This window comes from Entelurus aequoreus, linkage group LG10 (assembly GCF_033978785.1).
Source record: "Entelurus aequoreus isolate RoL-2023_Sb linkage group LG10, RoL_Eaeq_v1.1, whole genome shotgun sequence".
NCBI classification, from domain to species: Eukaryota; Metazoa; Chordata; class Actinopteri; order Syngnathiformes; family Syngnathidae; genus Entelurus; species Entelurus aequoreus.
Genome location: NC_084740.1, coordinates 66,809,501 through 66,830,631, shown reverse-complemented (window position 1 = coordinate 66,830,631; position 21,131 = coordinate 66,809,501). Strand labels below are relative to the sequence as shown.

Sequence of the window (21,131 nt, the reverse complement as noted above, 5' to 3'; positions counted from 1 at the left end):
ATGGTATGGTGCCAAACATTGCTCCGATGGTTTTTCGCCATTTTTCTGCAAAAAAATGGGTCGTACTTTTACGAAGTCGTCCTAGGGACTTTGATCAAATGGTTATAATTACAGATACTACACATACAGGACATGATAAATTCCAAACAAATTTTTCCTGCGCCTTAAGATTTGGGTGTGGTATGGTGCCAAACATTGCTCCAATGGTTTTTCACCATTTTTCTGCAGAAAAAAAGGGGTTGTACTTTTATGAACTCGTCCAAGGGACTTTGACCAAATGAGTCGTGGTTAAAATTGCAGATACTACGCATACAGGCGAGGATAAGTTGCTAACAATTGTTTTCTGCATCTTAAGATGTGGGCGTAGTATGGCGGCAAACTTTGCTCCGATGGTTTTTCGCCATTTTTCTGTGGAAAAAAAGGGTTCATACTTTTACGAACTCGTCCTACGGACTTTGACCAAATGAGTCGCGGTTAAAATTGCAGATATTACACATATAAGCGATGATAAATTACCAAAAAAAAAATCCTTCGCCTTTAAATGTGGCCATGGTATGGTGCCAAACATTGCTCCGATGGTTTTTCACCATTTTTCTGCAAAAAAAATGGGTCGTACTTTTACGAAGTCGTCCTAGGGACTTTGATCAAATGGTTAAAATTACAGATACTACACATACAGGACATGATAAATTCCAAACAAATTTTTCCTGCGCCTTAAGATTTGGGTGTGGTATGGTGCCAAACATTGCTCCTATGGTTTTTCGCCATTTTTCTGCGAAAAAAAGGGGTCATACTTTAACAAACTCGTCCTAGGGATTTTGACAAAATGAGTCAAGGTTAAAATTACAGATACTACGCATAAAGGCGATTGCTAACACATTTTTCTTGCGCTTTAAAATGTGGGCGTGGTATGGCGCCAAACTTTGCTCCGATGGTTTTTCGCCATTTTTCTGCCAAAAAAAGGATTTGTACTTTTACGAACTCGTCCTACGGACTTTGACCAAATGAGTCGCGGTTAAAATTGCAGATATTACACATATAGGCGATGATAAATTGTGAAAAAAAGATTCCTTCGCCTTAAAATGTGGCCATGGTATGGTGCCACACATTGCTCCGATGGTTTTTCGGCATTTTTCTGCAAAAAAATGGGTCATACTTTTACAAAGTCGTCCTAGGGACTTTGATCAAATGGTTAAAATTACAGATACTACACATACAGGAGATGATAAATTCCAAACAAATTTTTCCTGCGCCTTAAGATTTGGGTGTGGTATGGTGCCAAACATTGCTCCGATGGTTTTTCACCATTTTTCTGCGGAAAAAAAGGGGTCGTACTTTTATGAACTCGTCCAAGGGACTTTGACCAAATGAGTCGTGGTTAAAATTGCAGATACTACACATATAGGCGAGGATAAGTTGCTAACAATTTTTTTCTGCATCTTAAGATGTGGGCGTAGTATGGCGCCAAACTTTGCTCCGATGGTTTTTCGCCATTTTTCTGTGGAAATAAAGGGTTCGTACTTTTACAAACTCGTCCTAGGGACTTTGACCAAATGAGTTGCAGTTAAAATTGCAGATATTACACATATAAGCGATGATAAATTACCAAAAAAAAATTATTTCGCCTTTAAATGTGGCCATGGTATGGTGCCAAACATTGCTCCGATGGTTTTTCACCATTTTTCTGCAAAAAAAATGGGTCGTACTTTTACGAAGTCGTCCTAGGGACTTTGATCAAATGGTTAAAATGACAGATACTACACATACAGGACATGATAAATTCCAAACAAATTTTTCCTGCGCCTTAAGATTTGGGTGTGGTATGGTGCCAAACATTGCTCCTATGGTTTTTCGCCATTTTTCTGCGAAAAAAAGGGGTCATACTTTAACAAACTCGTCCTAGGGATTTTGACAAAATGAGTCAAGGTTAAAATTACAGATACTACGCATAAAGGCGATTGCTAACACATTTTTCTTGCGCTTTAAAATGTGGGCGTGGTATGGCGCCAAACTTTGCTCCGATGGTTTTTCGCCATTTTTCTGCCAAAAAAAGGATTTGTACTTTTACGAACTCATCCTAGGGACTTTGACCAAATGAGTCGCGGTTAAAATTGCAGATATTACACATATAAGCGATGATAAATTACAAAAAAAAAATTCCTTCACCTTTAAATGTGGCCATGGTATGGTGCCAAACATTGCTCCGATGGTTTTTCGGCATTTTTCTGCAAAAAAATGGGTCGTACTTTTACGAAGTCGTCCTAGGGACTTTGATCAAATGGTTAAAATTACAGATACTACACATACAGGACATGATAAATTCCAAACAAATTTTTCCTGCGCCTTAAGATTTGGGTGTGGTATGGTGCCAAACATTGCTCCGATGGTTTTTCACCATTTTTCTGCGGAAAAAAAGGGGTCGTACTTTTATGAACTCGTCCAAGGGACTTTGACCAAATGAGTCGTGGTTAAAATTGCAGATACTACACATATAGGCGAGGATAAGTTGCTAACAATTTTTTCCTGCGTCTTAAGATGTGGGCGTAGTATGGCGCCAAACTTTGCTCCGATGGTTTTTCGCCATTTTTCTGTGGAAATAAAGGGTTCGTACTTTTACAAACTCGTCCTAGGGACTTTGACCAAATGAGTTGCGGTTAAAATTGCAGATATTACACATATAAGCGATGATAAATTACAAAAATGTGGCCATGGTATGGTGCCAAACATTGCTCCGATGGTTTTTCGCCATTTTTTTGCAAAAAAATGGGTCGCACCTTTACGAAGTCGTCCTAGGGGCTTTGATCCAATAAGTCGTGGTTAAAATGACAGAAACTACACACATAGGCGCTAATAAATTACAAATAAATGTTCCCTGCGCCATAAGACGTGTGCGTGGTATGACGCCAAACATTGCTCCGATGATTCGCCACAAACACGAAACTTTGATAACTCAGCTCCACAAATTCAGATCTTGATCTTATTCAGTAGAAATGATGATGATGACACCCTGAAGTGCCCGATGGGTATACCTGGTCATACCTACTGGCAGTGGGTGGAGCCTAACGGTGAAAACTGCCCCACGCCATCACCAATACATCTCATTTCTGCACATTAGGTGATCAGAGATGGATACTAAACAGATGGATGATGATAAATTGCAAAAAATATTTAGCATATGACAGGATGTGGGCGTGGCATGACGGCAAACTTTGATGTGATGGTTCGCCACAAAACACCTCCGTTTCACTGGTTCAGATTTTGATTCTAATTACTACAAATTGCTAAAAAATTTGTAGTTATTTTTTATTTATTTTTTTTGCAGTGAAACCGCAAGGCCCCTAATGGAATTGATGGGGGGGGGGGGGGGGGGTTTCTATACGTTTAGATGCCTTTTTGAGGCCCTTAACCAAAAGTCCCCATATTTCGCAGGCGCATCATGTATGACAAAAAAACTTTATAGTTTGGGGGTCCCGAAATGTTTGGTGGCGGCTCAAGGCATCGGGAAGGACGTGACCACACGCAGCGGGGGGCAAGGGCCCCTTAAATGTTGCTCGCAGCTTTAATTAACATCGTGTTTCAGTCTGTAACAGAAAAGACTTAAAGTGCATCAATTTGCCGGGAATTGAAAATAAAATAAAACCCCTAATTAAAGTGTAAAGATGATTCAACTGACTTGAACCATTTGACACTGAAAAGTCTAATTAAATAAACCAGAAAAATAATAACAAACTTAAAGGCCTACTGAAATGAGATTTTCTTATTTAAACGGGGATAGCAGATCCATTCTATGTGTCATACTTGATCATTTCGCGATATTGCCATATTTTTGCTGAAAGGATTTAGTAGAGAACATCGACGATAAAGTTCACAACTTTTGGTCGCTGATAAAAAAAGCCTTCCCTGTACCGGAAGTAGCGTGACGTCACAGGTTGTGGAGCTCCTCACATCTGCACATTGTTCACAATCATGGCCACCAGCAGCGAGAGCGATTCGTACCGAGAAAGCGACGATTGCCCCATTAATTTGAGCGAGGATGAAAGATTTGTGGATGAGGAAAGTGAGAGTGAAGGATTAGAGGGCAGTGGAAGCGATTCAGATAAGGAAGATGCTGTGAGAGGCGGGTGGGACCTAATATTCAGCTGGGAATGACTAAAACAGTAAATAAACACAAGACATATATATACTCTATTAGCCACAACACAACCAGGCTTATATTTAATATGCCACAAATGAATCCGCATAACAAACACCTCCCCCCTCCCGTCCATATAACCCGCCAATACAAATCAAACACCCGCACAACACACTCAATCCCACAGCCCAAAGTACCGTTCACCTCCGCAAAGTTCATACAGCACATATATTTCCCCAAAGTCACGTACGTGACATGCACATAGCGGCACGCACGTACGGGCAAGCGATCAAATGTTTGGAAGCCGCAGCTGCGTACTCACTGTAGCGCGTATCCAACTCAAAGTCCTCCTGGTAAGAGTCTCTGTTGTCCCAGTTCTCTACGTGTTTGTGTTGCTGCAGCCGGCCGCTAATACACCGCTTCCCACCTACAGCTTTCTTCTTTGCTGTCTTCACTGTTCATTAAACAAATTGCAAAAGATTCACCAACACAGATGTCCAGAATACTGTGGAATTTTGCGATGAAAACAGACGACTTAATAGCTGGCCACAATGCTGTCCCAAAAGGTCCGCTACAATCCGTGATGTCACGCGCAAACGTCATCATACCGAGATGTTTTCAGCAGGATATTTCACGGGAAATTTAAAATTGCACTTTACTAATCTAACCCGGCCGTATTGGCATGTGTTGCAATGTTAAGATTTCATCATTGATATATAAACTATCAGACTGCGTGGTCGGTAGTAGTGGGTTTCAGTAGGCCTTTAAATGGATCAGCAACATTAACTCAGGAGCACAAAACATTTAACCTTTTAAACTAAAATAAATAAAACAATTTGTGCTGATTTTTATTAAAAATGAGGAAGTCAAGCTCCAACGAGCACGTTTTGTAGGGCAAAGCGGGGTTTGAAGCATGATACTGATAAAGCATCTTCACCAGGCTCAACCCCCCCTTCTCGGCATGCTCCGCGCCCCCACCGAGGGGGGCCCGCCCTACCATTTGAGACAAACTGCTCTATATTAACAATTATTATCGACCAAAAGTGTTCATTTGTGAGACATTGGTAAATAACATTCTTTTGCATGCAGGTGTTCATAGAATGTGCCGGAAAAACGCTGCGGTCTTCCGTCATCCAGCGGTACAAGTCCAACCCCAACTTCACCACGCTGGTTGACACAATTGAACTGGTACGTACATTTTGACTTCGATATACTATATGTACTGTGTGTGTATACTACGGGTGCAACGGTTCTCACAAAACCCATGGTTCGGATCAGCTTTGGGTTCGGTTCGGTGTACATTGTTGTTTTTAAAACCGCCCAGAACAGAATATATACCAACACATTTATCAGCTGGGCTTCTTACCAAAATATAAACTTCAAATAGTCTTTGAAAGTTCTAAAGTAACTCAGGGGTCCTTGAACGCACCAGTTATACTGTATGTGCTATGAGACGCAAAAGTGAAAATTAACATTGACTTTGTCCGATGCTGCCACAAATAGATGTACCGTATTCTTCGGACTATAAGGCGAACTTAAAATCCTTTTACTTTCTCAAAAATCGGCGGTGCACCTTTTAACCAAGTGCGCCTAATGTACGGATTAATTCTGGTCGTGCTTACCGACCCTTGAAGCAATCTGGTACATGGTGTAATGATAAGTGTGGCTAGTGGATGGCAGTCGCACATAGGAGATACATGTGGACTGCAGGTTGACGTCTGTTCAATAAATGACGCTAGCAAGTACAGGTTAGCAAGCAACACCAAAACTGATGCTTCATTGAGAATTTAGAACATTACACACGGCGCTCGGAAATCTGTCCAAATGATTTAGTACGACTTTGGTAAGATACTACCGCACCGCTTGCTGGATTGCCTGAGCATTACGACTACCATAGTCAGACGTACTGTGCTTCAACATATGGTATTATTATAATAATAATAATAATAATAATACCTGGGATTTATATAGCGCTTTTCTAAGTACCCAAAGTCGCTTTACATGTAGAACCCATCATTCATTCACACCTGGTGGTGTGTTATGGTGTGTGCAAAAGGACCACAAAATGGGACCTATTAGCAGACATATTATCTCCCGTTTTGTTTTTTTTTACCTATTACGCAAAACCAACTTTTCTTACTTTCTGGTACCTGCTGCTGTGCATTTGGGATCTGCAAGTCTCGAAAATTTGCGAACGTCCGCCATCGTACGCTGCAAAAAGTCAGTGTTCGAAAACAAGAAAAAAAAATACAAAAATTAGGGGTATTTTATTTGAACTAAGCAAAATTATCTGCCAATAGAACAAGAAAATTTGGCTTGTCAAGACTTTCCAAAACAAGTCAAATTAGCTAACCTCAATGAACCCAAAAATACCTTAAAATAAGTATATTCTCACTAATAACAAGTGCACTTTTCTTGGTAGAAAAACAAATGAGACCTTTTTGCTCAATATGTTGAAAAATATTCTTTAAATTAAGTAAATGGTAGTGCCATTATCTTGACATAATGATATGCGCTCGGCATCATGATTTTTTTTTTTCATGCTTGAAGAAATGATTACTTTAAAAAAAGTAGTTTTATACTTGTGAGTATTGATGACACAGCTTTGCATCAGTTGATATTCTAGTTTCAAGCATGTTTTACTCAATATAGGTCATCAAATCTCAGCAACAAGCCGTAATATCTTACTGAGATCATTAAGGACCAAAACCCTTAAAACAAGTAAAACACTCTAACATAAAATCTGCTTAGTGAGAAGAATTATCTTATCAGACAGAAAATAAGCAAATATCACCCTTATTTGAGATATTTCATCTTACTTAGATTTCAGTTTTTGCAGTGCACTATTCAGCTGTTACACACACCTAATTAGGGTCCGCACAGGACCTTTTCAAAAGGAATCCCAAAGGGAGTCCTTTTGCAATGGGACGAAAGGACCCTATTGAAATTGTAATGTTTTATTATTATTTATTATTATTATTTTTCCGCAGCTTTGCGCACTACTTTGCCCCCCTTAACATGCTTCAAAACTCACCAAATTTTTTACACACATACAAAAAGTGGGCCAAAACAACTTAGTCTAAAAACCAAAGCCCAAAAATCAACATTGCTCTCTAGCGACCCATAGGAAGTAAATTGCCCCTAACTCCCACTAGGAAGGTCGTAGAGACATGAAACAAAAACCTGTATGTAGGTCTCACTTAGACCTACAATTCATAATTTCACTTCTTCGGGCGAAAACCAACAGGAAGTTGGCAATTTCCCCTTCAAGACAAAAAATTACTAAAAACACTCATTTTTGATTTTTGAGCTGTAATTTGACCCCCTTAAAATACTTCAAAACTCACCAAATTTCTCACACACATCGGGACTGGTGGAAACTGCGATCTAAAAAAAAAACCGAATCCCAAAACTCAAAATTGTGCTCTACATAATTTTTGGAAAAAACAAAGAAAAAACTGCTCCTCAGAGGAAAACTCTGACAAAACTGCTTGTAACTTCCGGTAGAGACATGAAACAAATACCTCTATGTAGGTCTCGCCTAGGCCTACATTTCATAGATTGACATCATTCAGCAAAAATCAACAGGAAGTTTGTAATCTCCATTTCAAAACAACATTTTTGTACAAAACGGTCACCAAACATCAAACGTTATGTCCTCTGAGCGCGTTTGTCGTTTCGGCTTCAAACTGCTACAGGAGAGAGATTGAACCCTTCCGATTAAAAGTTGACGAAGGAGTTGTGATTAGTGCTACCGTTTTGATTTTACGAGCCTTCAAAGACCCGCAGCACTGATGCTGCTCCGGTGCCAAAAATGACAACGAAAATGCAATTAGACCTTCTTTGTCCTCAATACACACAATACCCTATAATGACAATGTGAACTCAGACACAACTTCCTCTAACTCCCAGTACGAATATCGTAGAGACACGAAACAAAAACCTCTATGTAGGTCTCACTCAGGACTACCACTGGACAAAAGTATTGGGACACCTAGGACTAGCACCTGCCAAAAGGCGGACCCGACCAATGCTGCTTGCAGCTTTAATTATACCTTAATATTGAACTTTGACAGCAAAACTGATTTTATCTTAAGTTTTATGAAGACCTATATTCTGACAGATGTCAATAAAATAATCTTCAAATCTTTACAAAAAGCCCTAACTATGATCATGTGGCCCGCCAAGTGGTTGTAGCCCTAAACAACCACATAGACCTGCTTGAATAGGAGAAAACTACACGGAACTAAAAAAAATAAAATACAATAAGAACTTGTTATTGGACAATCAGTTACTTTTCGTCTCCTGTAGGAGTTACCGGAGAATGAGCACCTCCACCCCCCGCTCAGCATCACAGTTGTCGACTGGCGGGCGTTCGGCCGCAGCACGCTGGTTGGCAACCACGTCATCAACAACCTGATGACTTTCAAATACGTCGCCCCCCCGCCTGCCGCCCGACAGACACGCACGGAAACGCCAGAACCAGGACACGCTGCGGGTACTACACAGAACCACATCTGTTTTGTCGTTTTGTCTTCGCCGTGACATTGTCTCTGGTCTAGGAGCCGCTGAAGAGACATCCTCCGCCGCGGCGTCGACTCGTCCAGATGTCCTCATCACCGTGGAGGAAGATGCCCCTCCTCCTCCCCACCGGAGCCCCACGAAGACGGACCCCGAAAGGAAGAAGGTGAACCTTTCATAAAGTTCTCCACCTGCCACAATCCAGCTCACATGCCGTGCTGTGGGTGTGACACGCCAGGAGAGGCGCACTCGGAGCAGCCGTCGTTCCACCAAGCGGCGGAGGCGGACCATCGCTGACGAGTCGGCGGAGTGCGTCATTGACTGGTGGTCCAAATATTACGCGTCGGTGGAGAAGCAGGTAGCCCTGAACTCGGGGTGCAAATTTAACGGCCACAATTGTTAGCATTAGCATTTTAATCGTAGCATTTCAACCTCATATTTAGTTACTTATGCTAGCGTTAGTATGCTAGCTTTTTTTCCCGCTAAGTGTACACTTCAGTCATGTTTTGGTACTTGCTGCATGGTAATGGTAGCGTGCTAGCATTCAAACACATTTTTCAGGTCCACACTTCAAAGTATTATATTTTGGTACTTGACACATGTTACAGGTAGCATTTTATAGCATGCTAGGTTTTTCAGCTAACCCAACAGGTACAAACCTTAGTGACATATTGTCAGGTTCAAACACTGATGACATCTGTTAAACAAGACAAGAAGCAAAGAATCAAACAGAGACAGAATTCAATTTGGACTCAATAATGAGGAGAAACACGGCGACTGTACTGTCTGGACAGTCTTCCACCATGCTCTGACGAAAAAAGGTTTACGTCTCCTCCTTTATTTGGACACTCCCTGTTTACACGACAACATCTGCTTCCAAAGGAATGGGGGGTATGTAAACAGCTCTTGTTTTTGGTCACATTGAAAACAAAAGAAAAAGATGCCTCAGGCTTGGGCTAGTCCTGGATTCAGCTTGAGCAGGTCTTCGATGACAATAGATAACCCCCTCCCGTCTCCTCCCATCGTACACAATGGAATTTTCCAAGCCTTTGCTTGGTGCAACAAAGACAGCCTCTTGTCTGTTCATTGGGAACTCAGAACGGAAAGTTTTTTGATAATTTTTCTGACACATATTTTTGTATTTCCCTAATACTATCTGTAAACATGCTAGATTTGTGTTGCTCATTTTGCTCATATTTTTTGTTATTTGACACTATCTGGCCGGTGTGCTAACTGTTAGCATTTCAGTTCGGCCTTGGCTGTTGAGCAGTCCTACGAAATTTCTACTTAAATTACATTTTCTAGTTAATTGAAAAAATATATACATATATTGTACTGGTTTTGTAGGCAAATACTTCCAAAATGGCCCCAGCATGATTAATTAATTAATTTATTTTTTTTAAATACCTGCAATAAACTGTTTTCGTTCCAGACCAAACAGACTGAAGGCTCTCTGCTGCCCCAAGTCTTCGAAAAAGGTAAGGACCTGTAAGTTGTTGTTAGGACAATTCCTGCTCACAGCAACGTAGCTGCAGCATAATTCTGATTAGTAGCAAACATTGCCGCCCCTCCCTATGCATAGATGGTGCGTAGGGCCGCGCGTTCTGTGGGTGGGCCTTTTTTTGTGTTAAAAAGTAAAATGTCAATTAATAAATGACAGGTTCGTCGTTTGAAACATGTTTCTAGCTCCTTCCTGCTCTGTCACTGATAAGAATATAATGACATTGTTCTACAGGCACAGCATTAATGCTGGGGTTTTTTTGATTGATTGATTGAAACTTTTATTAGTAGATTGCACAGTGCAGTACATATTCCGTACAATTGACCACTAAATGGTAACACCCGAATAAGTTTTTCAACTTGTTTAAGTCGGGGTCCACTTAAATTGATTAATGATACAGATGTATACTATCATCATAATACAGTCATCACACAAGATAATCATCAGAGTGTATACATTGAATTATTTACATTATTTACAATCCGGGGTGTGGGATGTGGAGGGGGGGGGTTTAGGTTGGGTTGGTATCAACACTTCAGTCATCAACAATTGCATCATCAGAGAAATGGACATTGGAACAGTGTAGGACTGACTTGGTAGGATATGTACAGCAAGTAGTGGACACAGAGAGAGATCAGAAAGTATAAGAAAAAGTGTCTACATTTGATTATTTACAATCCGAAGAAGTATGATGTTGAAGTTGTCTGGAGGTGTTCTTTTAGTGCGGTTTTGAAGGAGTAAGGCAGTCCTGGAAGGTTCGATTTCCTGGTCGAAGTTGTCAGGAAGGATGGCAAATGTATGTTTTTAATTATTTATTTTAGTTATCAGTATTTTCTTTTTTTTTTTTCAGAATTGATTTACTATTATTAGATAATTAATTCCAAAAACGTATAAAAATCGTTTCACAGGAATAAAAAAAGTTTAAAATGTTCAATTCCCCAGTTGGACTTGTGTCAGGAAGGTTTGCAAATGTATGTTCTTAATTATTTATTATTTTTATTTATTACTTGTTAGTATTTATTATTATCACATATTTAATTCCAAAAAAGTATAAAAATCGTTTCACAGGAATAAAAAAAAGTTAACATTTTTCAATCCCGCCAGTCGGAGTTGTGTCAGGAAGGTTTGCAAATGTACGTCCTATTTATTTATTTATTGTGTATTTATCATTATTTATTGTTCATGTATTTATTTTTGTTATTTATTTATTATTATCACATACTTAATTACAAAAGAGTATAGAAATCGTTTCACATGAATAAAAAAAGTTGAACATTTTCGATTCCTGGTCAGACTTGTGTCAGGAAGGTTTGCAAATGTATGTTTTTAATTATTTATTTATTGTTTATTAATTATTATGTATTTTAGTTATCAGTATTTTCTTTTTTTTGAGAATTGATTTACTATTATTAAATAATTAATTCCAAAAACGTATAAAAATCGTTTCACAGGAATAAAAAAAGTTTAAAATGTTCAATTCCCCAGTTGGACTTGTGTCAGGAAGGTTTGCAAATGTATGTTCTTAATTATTTATTATTTTTATTTATTACTTATTAGTATTTATTATTATCACATATTTAATTCCAAAAAAGTATAAAAATCGTTTCACAGGAATAAAAAAAAGTTAACATTTTTCAATCCCGCCAGTCGGAGTTGTGTCAGGGAGGTTTGCAAATGTACGTCCTATTTATTTATTTATTGTGTATTTATCATTATTTATTGTTCATGTATTTATTTTTGTTATTTATTTATTATTATCACATACTTAATTACAAAAGAGTATAGAAATCGTTTCACATGAATAAAAAAAGTTTAACATTTTCGATTCCTGGTCAGACTTGTGTCAGGAAGGTTTACAAATGTATGTTTTTAATTATTTATTTATTGTTTATTAATTATTATGTATTTTAGTTATCAGTATTTTCTTTCTGTTCAGAATTGATATACTATTATTAAATAATTAATTCCAAAAACGTATAAAAATCGTTTCACAGGAATAAAAAAAGTTAAAAATGTTCAATTCCCCAGTTGGACTTGTGTCAGGAAGGTTTGCAAATGTATGTTCCTAATTATTTATTATTTTTATTTATTACTTATTAGTATTTATTATTATCACATATTTAATTCCGAAAAAGTATAAAAATCGTTTCACAGGAATAAAAAAAAGTTTAAATTTTTCGATTCCCCCAGTCGGAGTTGTGTCAGGAAGGTTTGCAAATGTACGTCCTAATTATTTATTTATTGTGTATTTATCATTATTTATTGTTCATGTATTTTTTTTTTGTTATTTATTTATTATTATCATCACATATTTAATTACAAAAGAGTATAGAAATCGTTTCACATGAATAAAAAAAGTTTAACATTTTCGATTCTCGGTCAGACTTGTGTCAGGAAGGTTTGCAAATGTATGTTTGTAATTATGTATGTATTCATCATTATTTAATGTCCAATAATTATTTGTTTGTTTAGAATGTATTTATTGTTATATCATTTGAAAAAAGTATAAATATTTTCGATTCTCGGTCGAAGTTGTGTCAAGAAGGTTTGCAAATGTATGTTCCTAATTATTTATTATTAATTATTTATTGTTTATGTATTTATTATTTTAATGTATTTATTTATTTTATGATCATATATTTAATTCCAAAAATGTATAAAAATCGTTTCTCAAGAATAAAACAAATTTAAAACTTCGGAGTTGTGTCAGGAAGGTTTGCAAATGTATGTTCTTGTTTATTTATTTGTGTATTCATCATAATTTTTTATCATGTATTATTTATTTATTATTCACATTTATTTACAAAAAAGTATAAAAATCATTCCACAGTAATAAAAAAAGTTGAAAACTTTCGATTGGTCGGAATTGTCGGAAAGATTTGCAAATGTATGTTCTTAATTATTTATTATTTTTATTTATTTATTTATTTATTGTGTATTTAACATTAATTATTTATTGTTTATTATGTATCATGTAGTATTTCTATTTATTATTATTTATTAATTATTTCATTTCATTTATTATTATATATTTAATTCCAAAAAATTATAAAAATCGTTTCACATGAATAAAAAATGTTGAACATTTTCGATTTCCCGGTTGGAGTTGTGTCAGGAAGGTATGCAAATGTATGTTATTAATTATTTATTAATTTATTGTGTATTTAACATTATGTATTGTTTATGTATTATTTATGTAGCATTTCTATTTATTAGTATTTATTATTAATATATATTCCAAAAAGGTATAAAAATAATTTCACACAAATAAAAATTTTCGATTTCCCGGTTGGAGTTGTGTCAGGAAGGTATGCAAATGTATTTTCTTAATTATTTATTAATGTCTTTATTTATTGTGCGTTTATCATAATTTTTAATTTTTTTATTATGTATTTATTATTCACATTGAATTATAAATAAGTATACAAATCATTTCACAGTAATAAAAAAAAAAGTGTTTGCAAATGTATGTTCCTAATTATTTCTTGTGTATTTAGCATTAATTAGTGTTTATCATGTAGTATTTATATTTATTATTATTATTTATTTCTTATTTAATTTCATTATTATTAAATATTGAATTCTAAAAAAGTACAAAAATCATTTCACATGAATAAAACATTTTGAAAATGTTCGATTTCCCGGTCGAAGTTGTCAGGAAGGTAGGCAAATGTATGTTCTTAATTATTTATTAATTTATTGTGTATTTATCATTATTTTTGTGTATTTATTATTCACATTTAATTACAAAAAAGTCTAAAAATCATTCCACATGAATTAAAAAAAAAAATCAAAATGTTTTGTATAAAACTCAGCAGCCAACACAGAAGTCACAAACCGTCTTGACTAACATTTCAAAATTTGAAGAATGTTCTCCCACGTGCCACAGGGTTCTGTTTTAGGGCCGGTTTGATAATCACAACGTGAGTTGTTGTTCAGATAGATCCTATCAAACTGGTAACGCACACATTGTTGTGTGTTACAGCTTTGCCGTACCACAGCTTGCTCAGCGATGGAATAGACTCTTTAGGTAAGATGTGGAACGGAAGATAAACGTAGAGCAAAAATGTGCCCTACTCAACAACTTACTCTCTCTGACAAGAGATAAGTACTGAAACTCGGATCCTTAACAGCACCGGTGCCGACATACACCGTAGTAAAAAAAAAAAAAGCTTACACAAGCATGTTTTGTTGCACGTTTGCTGTGATTGTTATGACAAAATGTATATATTATATGGGTTTTATGTCATATTTCTTAATTGCGAGTGCTGAAAAGTATCAACACGTTCAAATAGTCAACGTTAGCATGCTAACATTTTTGCAACCCGAGTCATTTGACTTGGTACTAAACACATGCTAACATCAGCATGCTGACTTCTTTTGCTAATATTACAACCGTATACGCCAGAGTATAAGAACCAAGTACTTGAGTTTAGTATGCTAACATTAGCATGCTAACTTATTTTGCAAATTTTACAACACGCCAGACTATGAGAACAAAGTACTTGATTTAAGTATGCTAACATTATCATGCTAACATTTTAGCCCATCTTACCACCGTACACCTCAGACTCGTATAACTTGGTACGTGACGCTCGCTTACTGTTAGCATGCTAAAAAAAAATTAGCAAATTTTGCATGTTTACGCCTCGGAGTCATAGAACTTGGTACTTGTACTTTTGGATTTCAGTTCGACTTGCGCATGTCGGCCGCTAGGGTGTTTCCGCGGCTTGCGCACATAGAGCATTCACGCACCATTTATCCCGATATTGCAAATTCTAGTTAATTACTTAACATTTTATTTCCATGATTGAAGTATTTAAATTACAATTCAGTTCAACTTACATGTCACAAAATCCTTAAATTAAAATGCCATGTATTAAATAGGGCTGTGCAAAGATTAACATTTTTAATTGCGATTTATCCTATCATCTGTAGTTAACTCATCAATAACTGCTATTAATCGCATTTTGACATCATTTTTAAAAGATTTAATAAAGTGTGGCTTCGGCAGATAATTTTCAAGTTTTTAATACTATCAACATGGGACTGCACAATTTGTTCAAATGTTTATTAAACTATGCTTTTTTTTAAATAGCTCAACACAAAATGTACACACACGTTTTCGTACACACCACAGACTCTCAATCAATTTAATTTGGAATATGCTAAAACTTCACAAGCACACATTGTTGCTCAAGAGATCAGCGGTCCAAAGGAAGTATCTGGTCGCACCCCTGTGCCATAAGCAGCATTTCGAAAAGAAAAACAAAGAAAGAACCAATGGCAACTCTCTCACACATGCTTACCACTTCTGACACAGGCTCACGAAAAAGAAAAACTACTATAATCGACAATAAAAAACGGGACTTTTTGGACAAGAGTTACTCCGGCGATGACTCGGCTCGCGGAGGCAGATGCAGATGGCTTTGGTCTTATCGGGAGAACCGACCTACCATTAATTGTGATTTATCTCTTTGTCCGTTTCTGCTCCGTGTTTATTCGCGCTTCCCTAGCATCTTAGTTCTGAGTGGTTGATCTTTCTCGGTGCTAGCAGCACACAGTGTTTCTGTTCTATCGCAGCTAATACCTTGAAGCTAGTTTTTTTTTTTCTCCTAGCTGCAGTTTTATCAATCATTTTCTCAGAACTCAAACTGTTGTTGTTCCATCAGTGAGTAGCTCCTCGGATGTGGACAAGAAGAAGAAACAGAAGGGAAAAGGAACACCGGAACAAAACCTGAGTTTGAGTCTGCCCACCAAACTGGCAATGCTACAGGTATACTCGTCAACAAACTACAGTAGTACCTCAACGTGCGAGTTTTATTGGTTCATTGACCAAAACACTTGTATCGCAAATCAGCCCAACCCATTGAAATTAATTTAAATCAATGCAATCCCAAAACAGCACAATGGACAATGAACCGATCAGTTACCGGCTGGTCGATAAGGCTGAGATAGCATGCTATCTTCCAGAATCTGAATAGCGGTGGAGAAGAGTAGCTGTTCTTCAGGCGATTTGCTGGGATTGTTACTCTCACGCTAGGTTTGGCAGCAGCAGGACCTGAGAGGAGGACACCACCGGTTTGGAGAGACCGACTACCTGGACACCGCATTGCGGAGCAGCTCCAGGAAGTGGGCAGGAAGCCGAGCCGTTGGTGGTGGAGCAAGCCTCGGCAGTGCCACTGGAGGACGTCGCCGACTTTGGAAAACCAAGTCATGTCCTTTTCTAGCTATAAACCAATGCAAACAAGTCAGACCGGATGTTTTTGGTCAGATTTTACGGGGTTCACTCTGGCATTCGTTACACCAGCTAGCGGCAAGGAGGCTCGTAACTCACATTTATGCCCGTAACTTAGAGTAATGCAAAAAGCCTAGAGACAAGATCAGCTTGTATCTCAAAATACCCATAAGTTGAGGTACTACTGTACAAGTCACAGAAATAAAATAGTCTCTTCTAACGGACTTGGGACTCTGCAGCTGTACAGCAAGGAGCTGGAGGCCGAGTTCGGACCTTTTAACGACTGGGTAAACACGTATGAGCTGTTCCGAGGGAAGGCTAACGAGGAAGAGGGTTCGACAGAGGAGAGGTTCGTCGGCAAGTTTAAGGTGAGGATTTTCAACAAATGAACGTCCCCGACGTGGACTTTGTCCTTTGCCGCAACACGAGTTCTCTGTCTGCAGGGTCGTTTCTGCCTGTATAAGCTGCCTGGGGACGAAGACGGAGACTGGTACGAGGACGACGGACAGCTCAGAGTCAACAGAGGGATCCCGGCCAACAACCCAGTTCAAGTCCTGATTCGGGTTTACATCGTCTCTGTGAGTTGGCTTCAAAAAGCAACAATGCATCTTAAGTACTGCTGATGTTTTTTTGTTCTCCTGAAGGCTTCTAACCTGCACCCTGCAGACCCGGATGGAAAGGCAGACCCGTACGTTGTGGTTCAACTGGGCAAGAACGAAATTAAAGACAGAGACAACTACATCCCAAAACAGCTCAACCCTGTCTTTGGAAGGTTGACACCTTTGTCTCGTAGAAGTCTCCAGCGATCGAGTAGCTACTCCTTCAAATTGTTCCTTCTTTCCAACAGGTCGTTTGAGATGCAGGCGACGTTTCCCAAAGATTCTCTGCTCTCACTGCTCATTTATGACTACGACATGGTGGGAGGGGACGATCTGATAGGAGAGACACGGATCGACTTGGAGGACCGCTTCTTCAGCCGACACCGGGCCACCTGCGGACTCCCTACCGAGTATAGCCTGTGAGTTTCAGCTAGCAACTCCAACGTGTAGAACCACGTCTTCACCTGCAGCACGTGTCCCCCAGTGAAGGTTATAATGCCTGGAGAGACTGCCTGAAGCCGTCAGAGCTGCTGTCCAAGCTGTGCAGAGAACGTGGTCTGGACGGTCCTCATTTCAGTCCGGGACGCATCACTGTGGCCAACAAAGTCTTTGCTGGAAAGACGCTCTTCATGCAAGAAGGTACAGTACACAGCACGGAGAATGATACTCCGACAATGTTCCTGACTTATGAAAACTGTCCTAGATGAGGAACCCACAGAATCCTATGAGCACTTGTCCTTAAAGATCCTGCATCGTTGGGGCGAGATTCCAGATGTGGGGTGCAAGCTGGTGCCAGAACACATCGAGACCCGAACTTTGTTTAACAAGGCTCGGCCAGGGATGGACCAGGTAGGACTGAAGAGTCTCATGAGATGCTTTACATGGAGTCTTAGTTGCTGGTCTTTTAACTCGTGGTTGTGTGTGCATGAGGGAGTAGGGTCAGGTCCAGATGTGGGTTGACATGTTCCCCATGGATCTGCCTCATCCTGGACCAGCAGTGGATATTTCACCTCGCAAGCCCAAAGGGTGAGGCGAGCACCTCGTAGAACCACATCAGGCAACCTGATACTGAACACTGGTAATTGTATGCAGCTACGAGCTTCGCGTCGTCATCTGGAACACAGAGGACGTCATCCTGGAGGACAGCAACTTCCTGACTGGTCAGAAGTCCAGTGATATTTATATCAAGGGGTAATGGCAGTTTGCAAGGTGACCGGTAGCGTTGCCGCAATACTAGACTTGCTTAGACTCCTCCTTGTTCACAGATGGCTCAAGGGTTTGGAGGATGACCGCCAGGAAACGGACGTCCACTACAACTCACTGACGGGGGAAGGGAACTTCAACTGGCGCTTCGTTTTTCCTTTCAGCTACCTGCCTGCTGAGAAGGTGATCATAGCTGAAGGTTTAGGCTGACTTTCACTCAGACTACTCTTAAAAGTTATACCGTTTTTGTGTGAGAGGGTTCCAAAATACTGCATCATATACAACAACATAACATGAGGGAGTGGGCTATGTGGGTTAGATGCTAACATTATATTCTAACATCTTTCTAGGTTAGCAACACTAGCATAGCTATGTGGGCTCGATGCTAACACTACATTCTAACATATTTCTAGGTTAACAACGCTAGCATAGCTATGTGAGCTTCATGTTAACATTACATTTTACCATCATTCTAGGTTAGCACAGCTATGTGTTGGTAGATGCTAACATAACATTCTAAACATATTTCTAGGTTAGCAACACTAGCATAGCTATGTGAGCTACATGCTAACATTACATTCTAACATCTTTCTAGGTTAGCAAAATGAAATTAGCTATGTGGGCTACATGCTAACATTACATTTTAACATCCTTCTTCATTAGCATAGTAATGCTAACATTACATTTCAACATCATGCTAGGTTAACGTATTATATACAATTATGTATAACTTCACAACTTTAACTGACAGATAGTTGGCAGAGCTTGATTTTAAGATGTGTAGAGAAACCTTTGTCCTTTCTCCTTTTTTTTTACAAAATGTTGGGCATATATCACCTATTCAGGGGTGGGTCAGAGGCGGTACCACGAAAAGCGCCTCTGAATGATGACGGTTGTCACTCTACCAAAATACTGTTCTGGAAGTGGTGGCGCCCTCTGGTGCCGTGGAGCCCCTAGCAGTCGCCTACTTGGTGATAAAACACAACTCAGCAGATTTTCTGATGCTTTCATTCCGCCTTTAGGTGTTGGTGGTGAAGAAAAGAGACAACATTTTCTCTCTGGATAAAACCGAACAGAAGCTGCCCGCCATCCTCATCCTGCAGGTGTGGGACTTTGAGACGCTCTCATCCGACGACTTCCTAGGCACGCTGGAGCTGGACCTGCACGGCTTCCCTCGCGGCGCAAAGACGGCCAAGTCGTGCAAGGGGGACGTCTTCACGGACGGGACGGAGCGGATCTCCATCTTCCAGCAGAAGCGGTCCAGAGGCTGGTGGCCCTTCAGGAAGTCTGGAGAGCTGACGGTACGCTTAAGAGGGCCCAGACCAGGACTTAACCCTTGTGTGGTGTTCGGGTCTGTGGGACCCGTTTTAATTTTTTTATTAAAAGAAAACTGATACAATTAATTAATTTTTCTAACTGAGACTCACTGACTTTGGCTCATTTTCTGTGAAGAACATATATCAGAATACATATTTAATGACCACACACCATACACCCCCCCTACACATTTCTATTACATATAAGATGTCCCTATTAGAAGTGTGGAAATTGATGTTCTGTGTACCTCACACACACACACACACACACTGGTTATCATTTGGAATGGGGACCACGTTTTTGATCATCACTTGTGGGCACCACCCTTTCTACAGGTTGTGGAGGCATAAAAAAAATTAGGTACTGCCCAGTTAGCTCATACACGTCTTTAAATGTCTGGATTGATGAAGTAATGTGCTGATCATTCTTACTGGGGACTCTGGGGATAAAAAGAGTTCATATGGTTCATGGGGACCAAATGTTAAATAATTTTGCATAATTCACACACATTTGTACGTGTTAGGTACATGTTTTATGGGCCAAAGCTTAAAAATCACTTAGGCATCTTCAGAATGGATCTGACTATCATTTAAAAAGGGTTTTCCTTTAAGGGACCTGTTTTTTTGTCCCCATACCGTCAGAGGTCCCCTAAAGGTGACTGTGTAAACAGAGCGATGTCCCTATTAAGTAAGCATTGCCAGAACACACGCACACGCACACACACACACACAGCAAGCCTAGACAGGAGGAGGACAGAGTGTAGGTACACAGAACATCAGAGGGTCAAATGTGCAAGAAAATGAGAGCAGACAGTGTTGACAAACAATGTTGCAACCTTGTGTGGGAACCGCAGGTGCAGAAACACAAAAGAAGAATCCCTGTGGGATGCAGAAACTGGCAGAGACATTTTTAAAATCCGTGCAACGTTCATATTGTTGTTACTCAGCCAGCGTTTGTGGGTCTGATGGACCCGTTGCATTTTGTGGCTTTTAATGCCTCACAATCAAACACTTTTATGTTAAAATACTGAACAGGGCGGTATAGCTCGGTTGGTAGAGTGGCCGTGCCATCAACCTGAGGGTTGCAGGTTCGATTCCCGCTTCCGCCATCCTAGTCACTGCCGTTGTGTCCTTGGGCAAGACACTTTACCCACCTGCTCTCATGTAAATGTAACTTAGATATTGGGTTTTCACTATGTAAAGCGCTTTGAGTCACTAGAGAAAAGCGCTATATAAATATAATTCACTTCACTTCACTTCAACAGATGTTTACCTTATCCCAATAAACAGACGCCGGCTGAGTAACAACAATATGAACATTACACAGGGGTTAATGACACTGATATGTTTGTATGTTATATCCAGGGGAAAGTAGAGGCCGAGTTCCACCTTGTGACAGGCGAAGAGGCTGAGAAGAACCCAGTTGGCCGAGCCCGCAAGGAGCCGGATCCACTACCCAAACCCAAGTAGGTTCTGAGCTCCTTGAAATCTCTTTACATTAAGGACATTTTTTTTAAACAAAACCCGATCTCACAGTCTACTGATTACATTAAACATTCAAACTAGATGCTAACGTCCCCCAAACTAGGCTTGTACGGTATACCGGTACTAGTATAGTACC

The 21,131-nt window shown here is 39.2% G+C and overlaps 1 protein-coding gene across 2 annotated transcripts in view; it reads left to right on the top strand.

Moving 5' to 3' along the window:
* fer1l6 (fer-1 like family member 6) overlaps positions 1-21,131 on the top strand; it is a 73,093-nt gene that overhangs the window by 48,520 nt on the left and 3,442 nt on the right. Inside the window, exons 28-45 of one of the 2 annotated variants that reach the window (XM_062061489.1) lie at positions 5,222-5,320; positions 8,444-8,630; positions 8,695-8,819; positions 8,892-9,011; positions 10,086-10,131; positions 14,140-14,184; positions 15,827-15,930; positions 16,632-16,760; positions 16,836-16,970; positions 17,037-17,164; positions 17,240-17,410; positions 17,476-17,630; positions 17,695-17,840; positions 17,929-18,017; positions 18,084-18,182; positions 18,257-18,377; positions 19,217-19,495; positions 20,876-20,976. In XM_062061489.1, coding sequence (XP_061917473.1) covers positions 5,222-5,320; positions 8,444-8,630; positions 8,695-8,819; positions 8,892-9,011; positions 10,086-10,131; positions 14,140-14,184; positions 15,827-15,930; positions 16,632-16,760; positions 16,836-16,970; positions 17,037-17,164; positions 17,240-17,410; positions 17,476-17,630; positions 17,695-17,840; positions 17,929-18,017; positions 18,084-18,182; positions 18,257-18,377; positions 19,217-19,495; positions 20,876-20,976 — 2,279 coding nt within the window. Of the gene's footprint in view, positions 1-5,221; positions 5,321-8,443; positions 8,631-8,694; positions 8,820-8,891; positions 9,012-10,085; positions 10,132-14,139; positions 14,185-15,826; positions 15,931-16,631; positions 16,761-16,835; positions 16,971-17,036; positions 17,165-17,239; positions 17,411-17,475; positions 17,631-17,694; positions 17,841-17,921; positions 18,018-18,083; positions 18,183-18,256; positions 18,378-19,216; positions 19,496-20,875; positions 20,977-21,131 lie in introns of those variants that run through there. The other variant, XR_009827570.1, reaches the window with a different exon arrangement.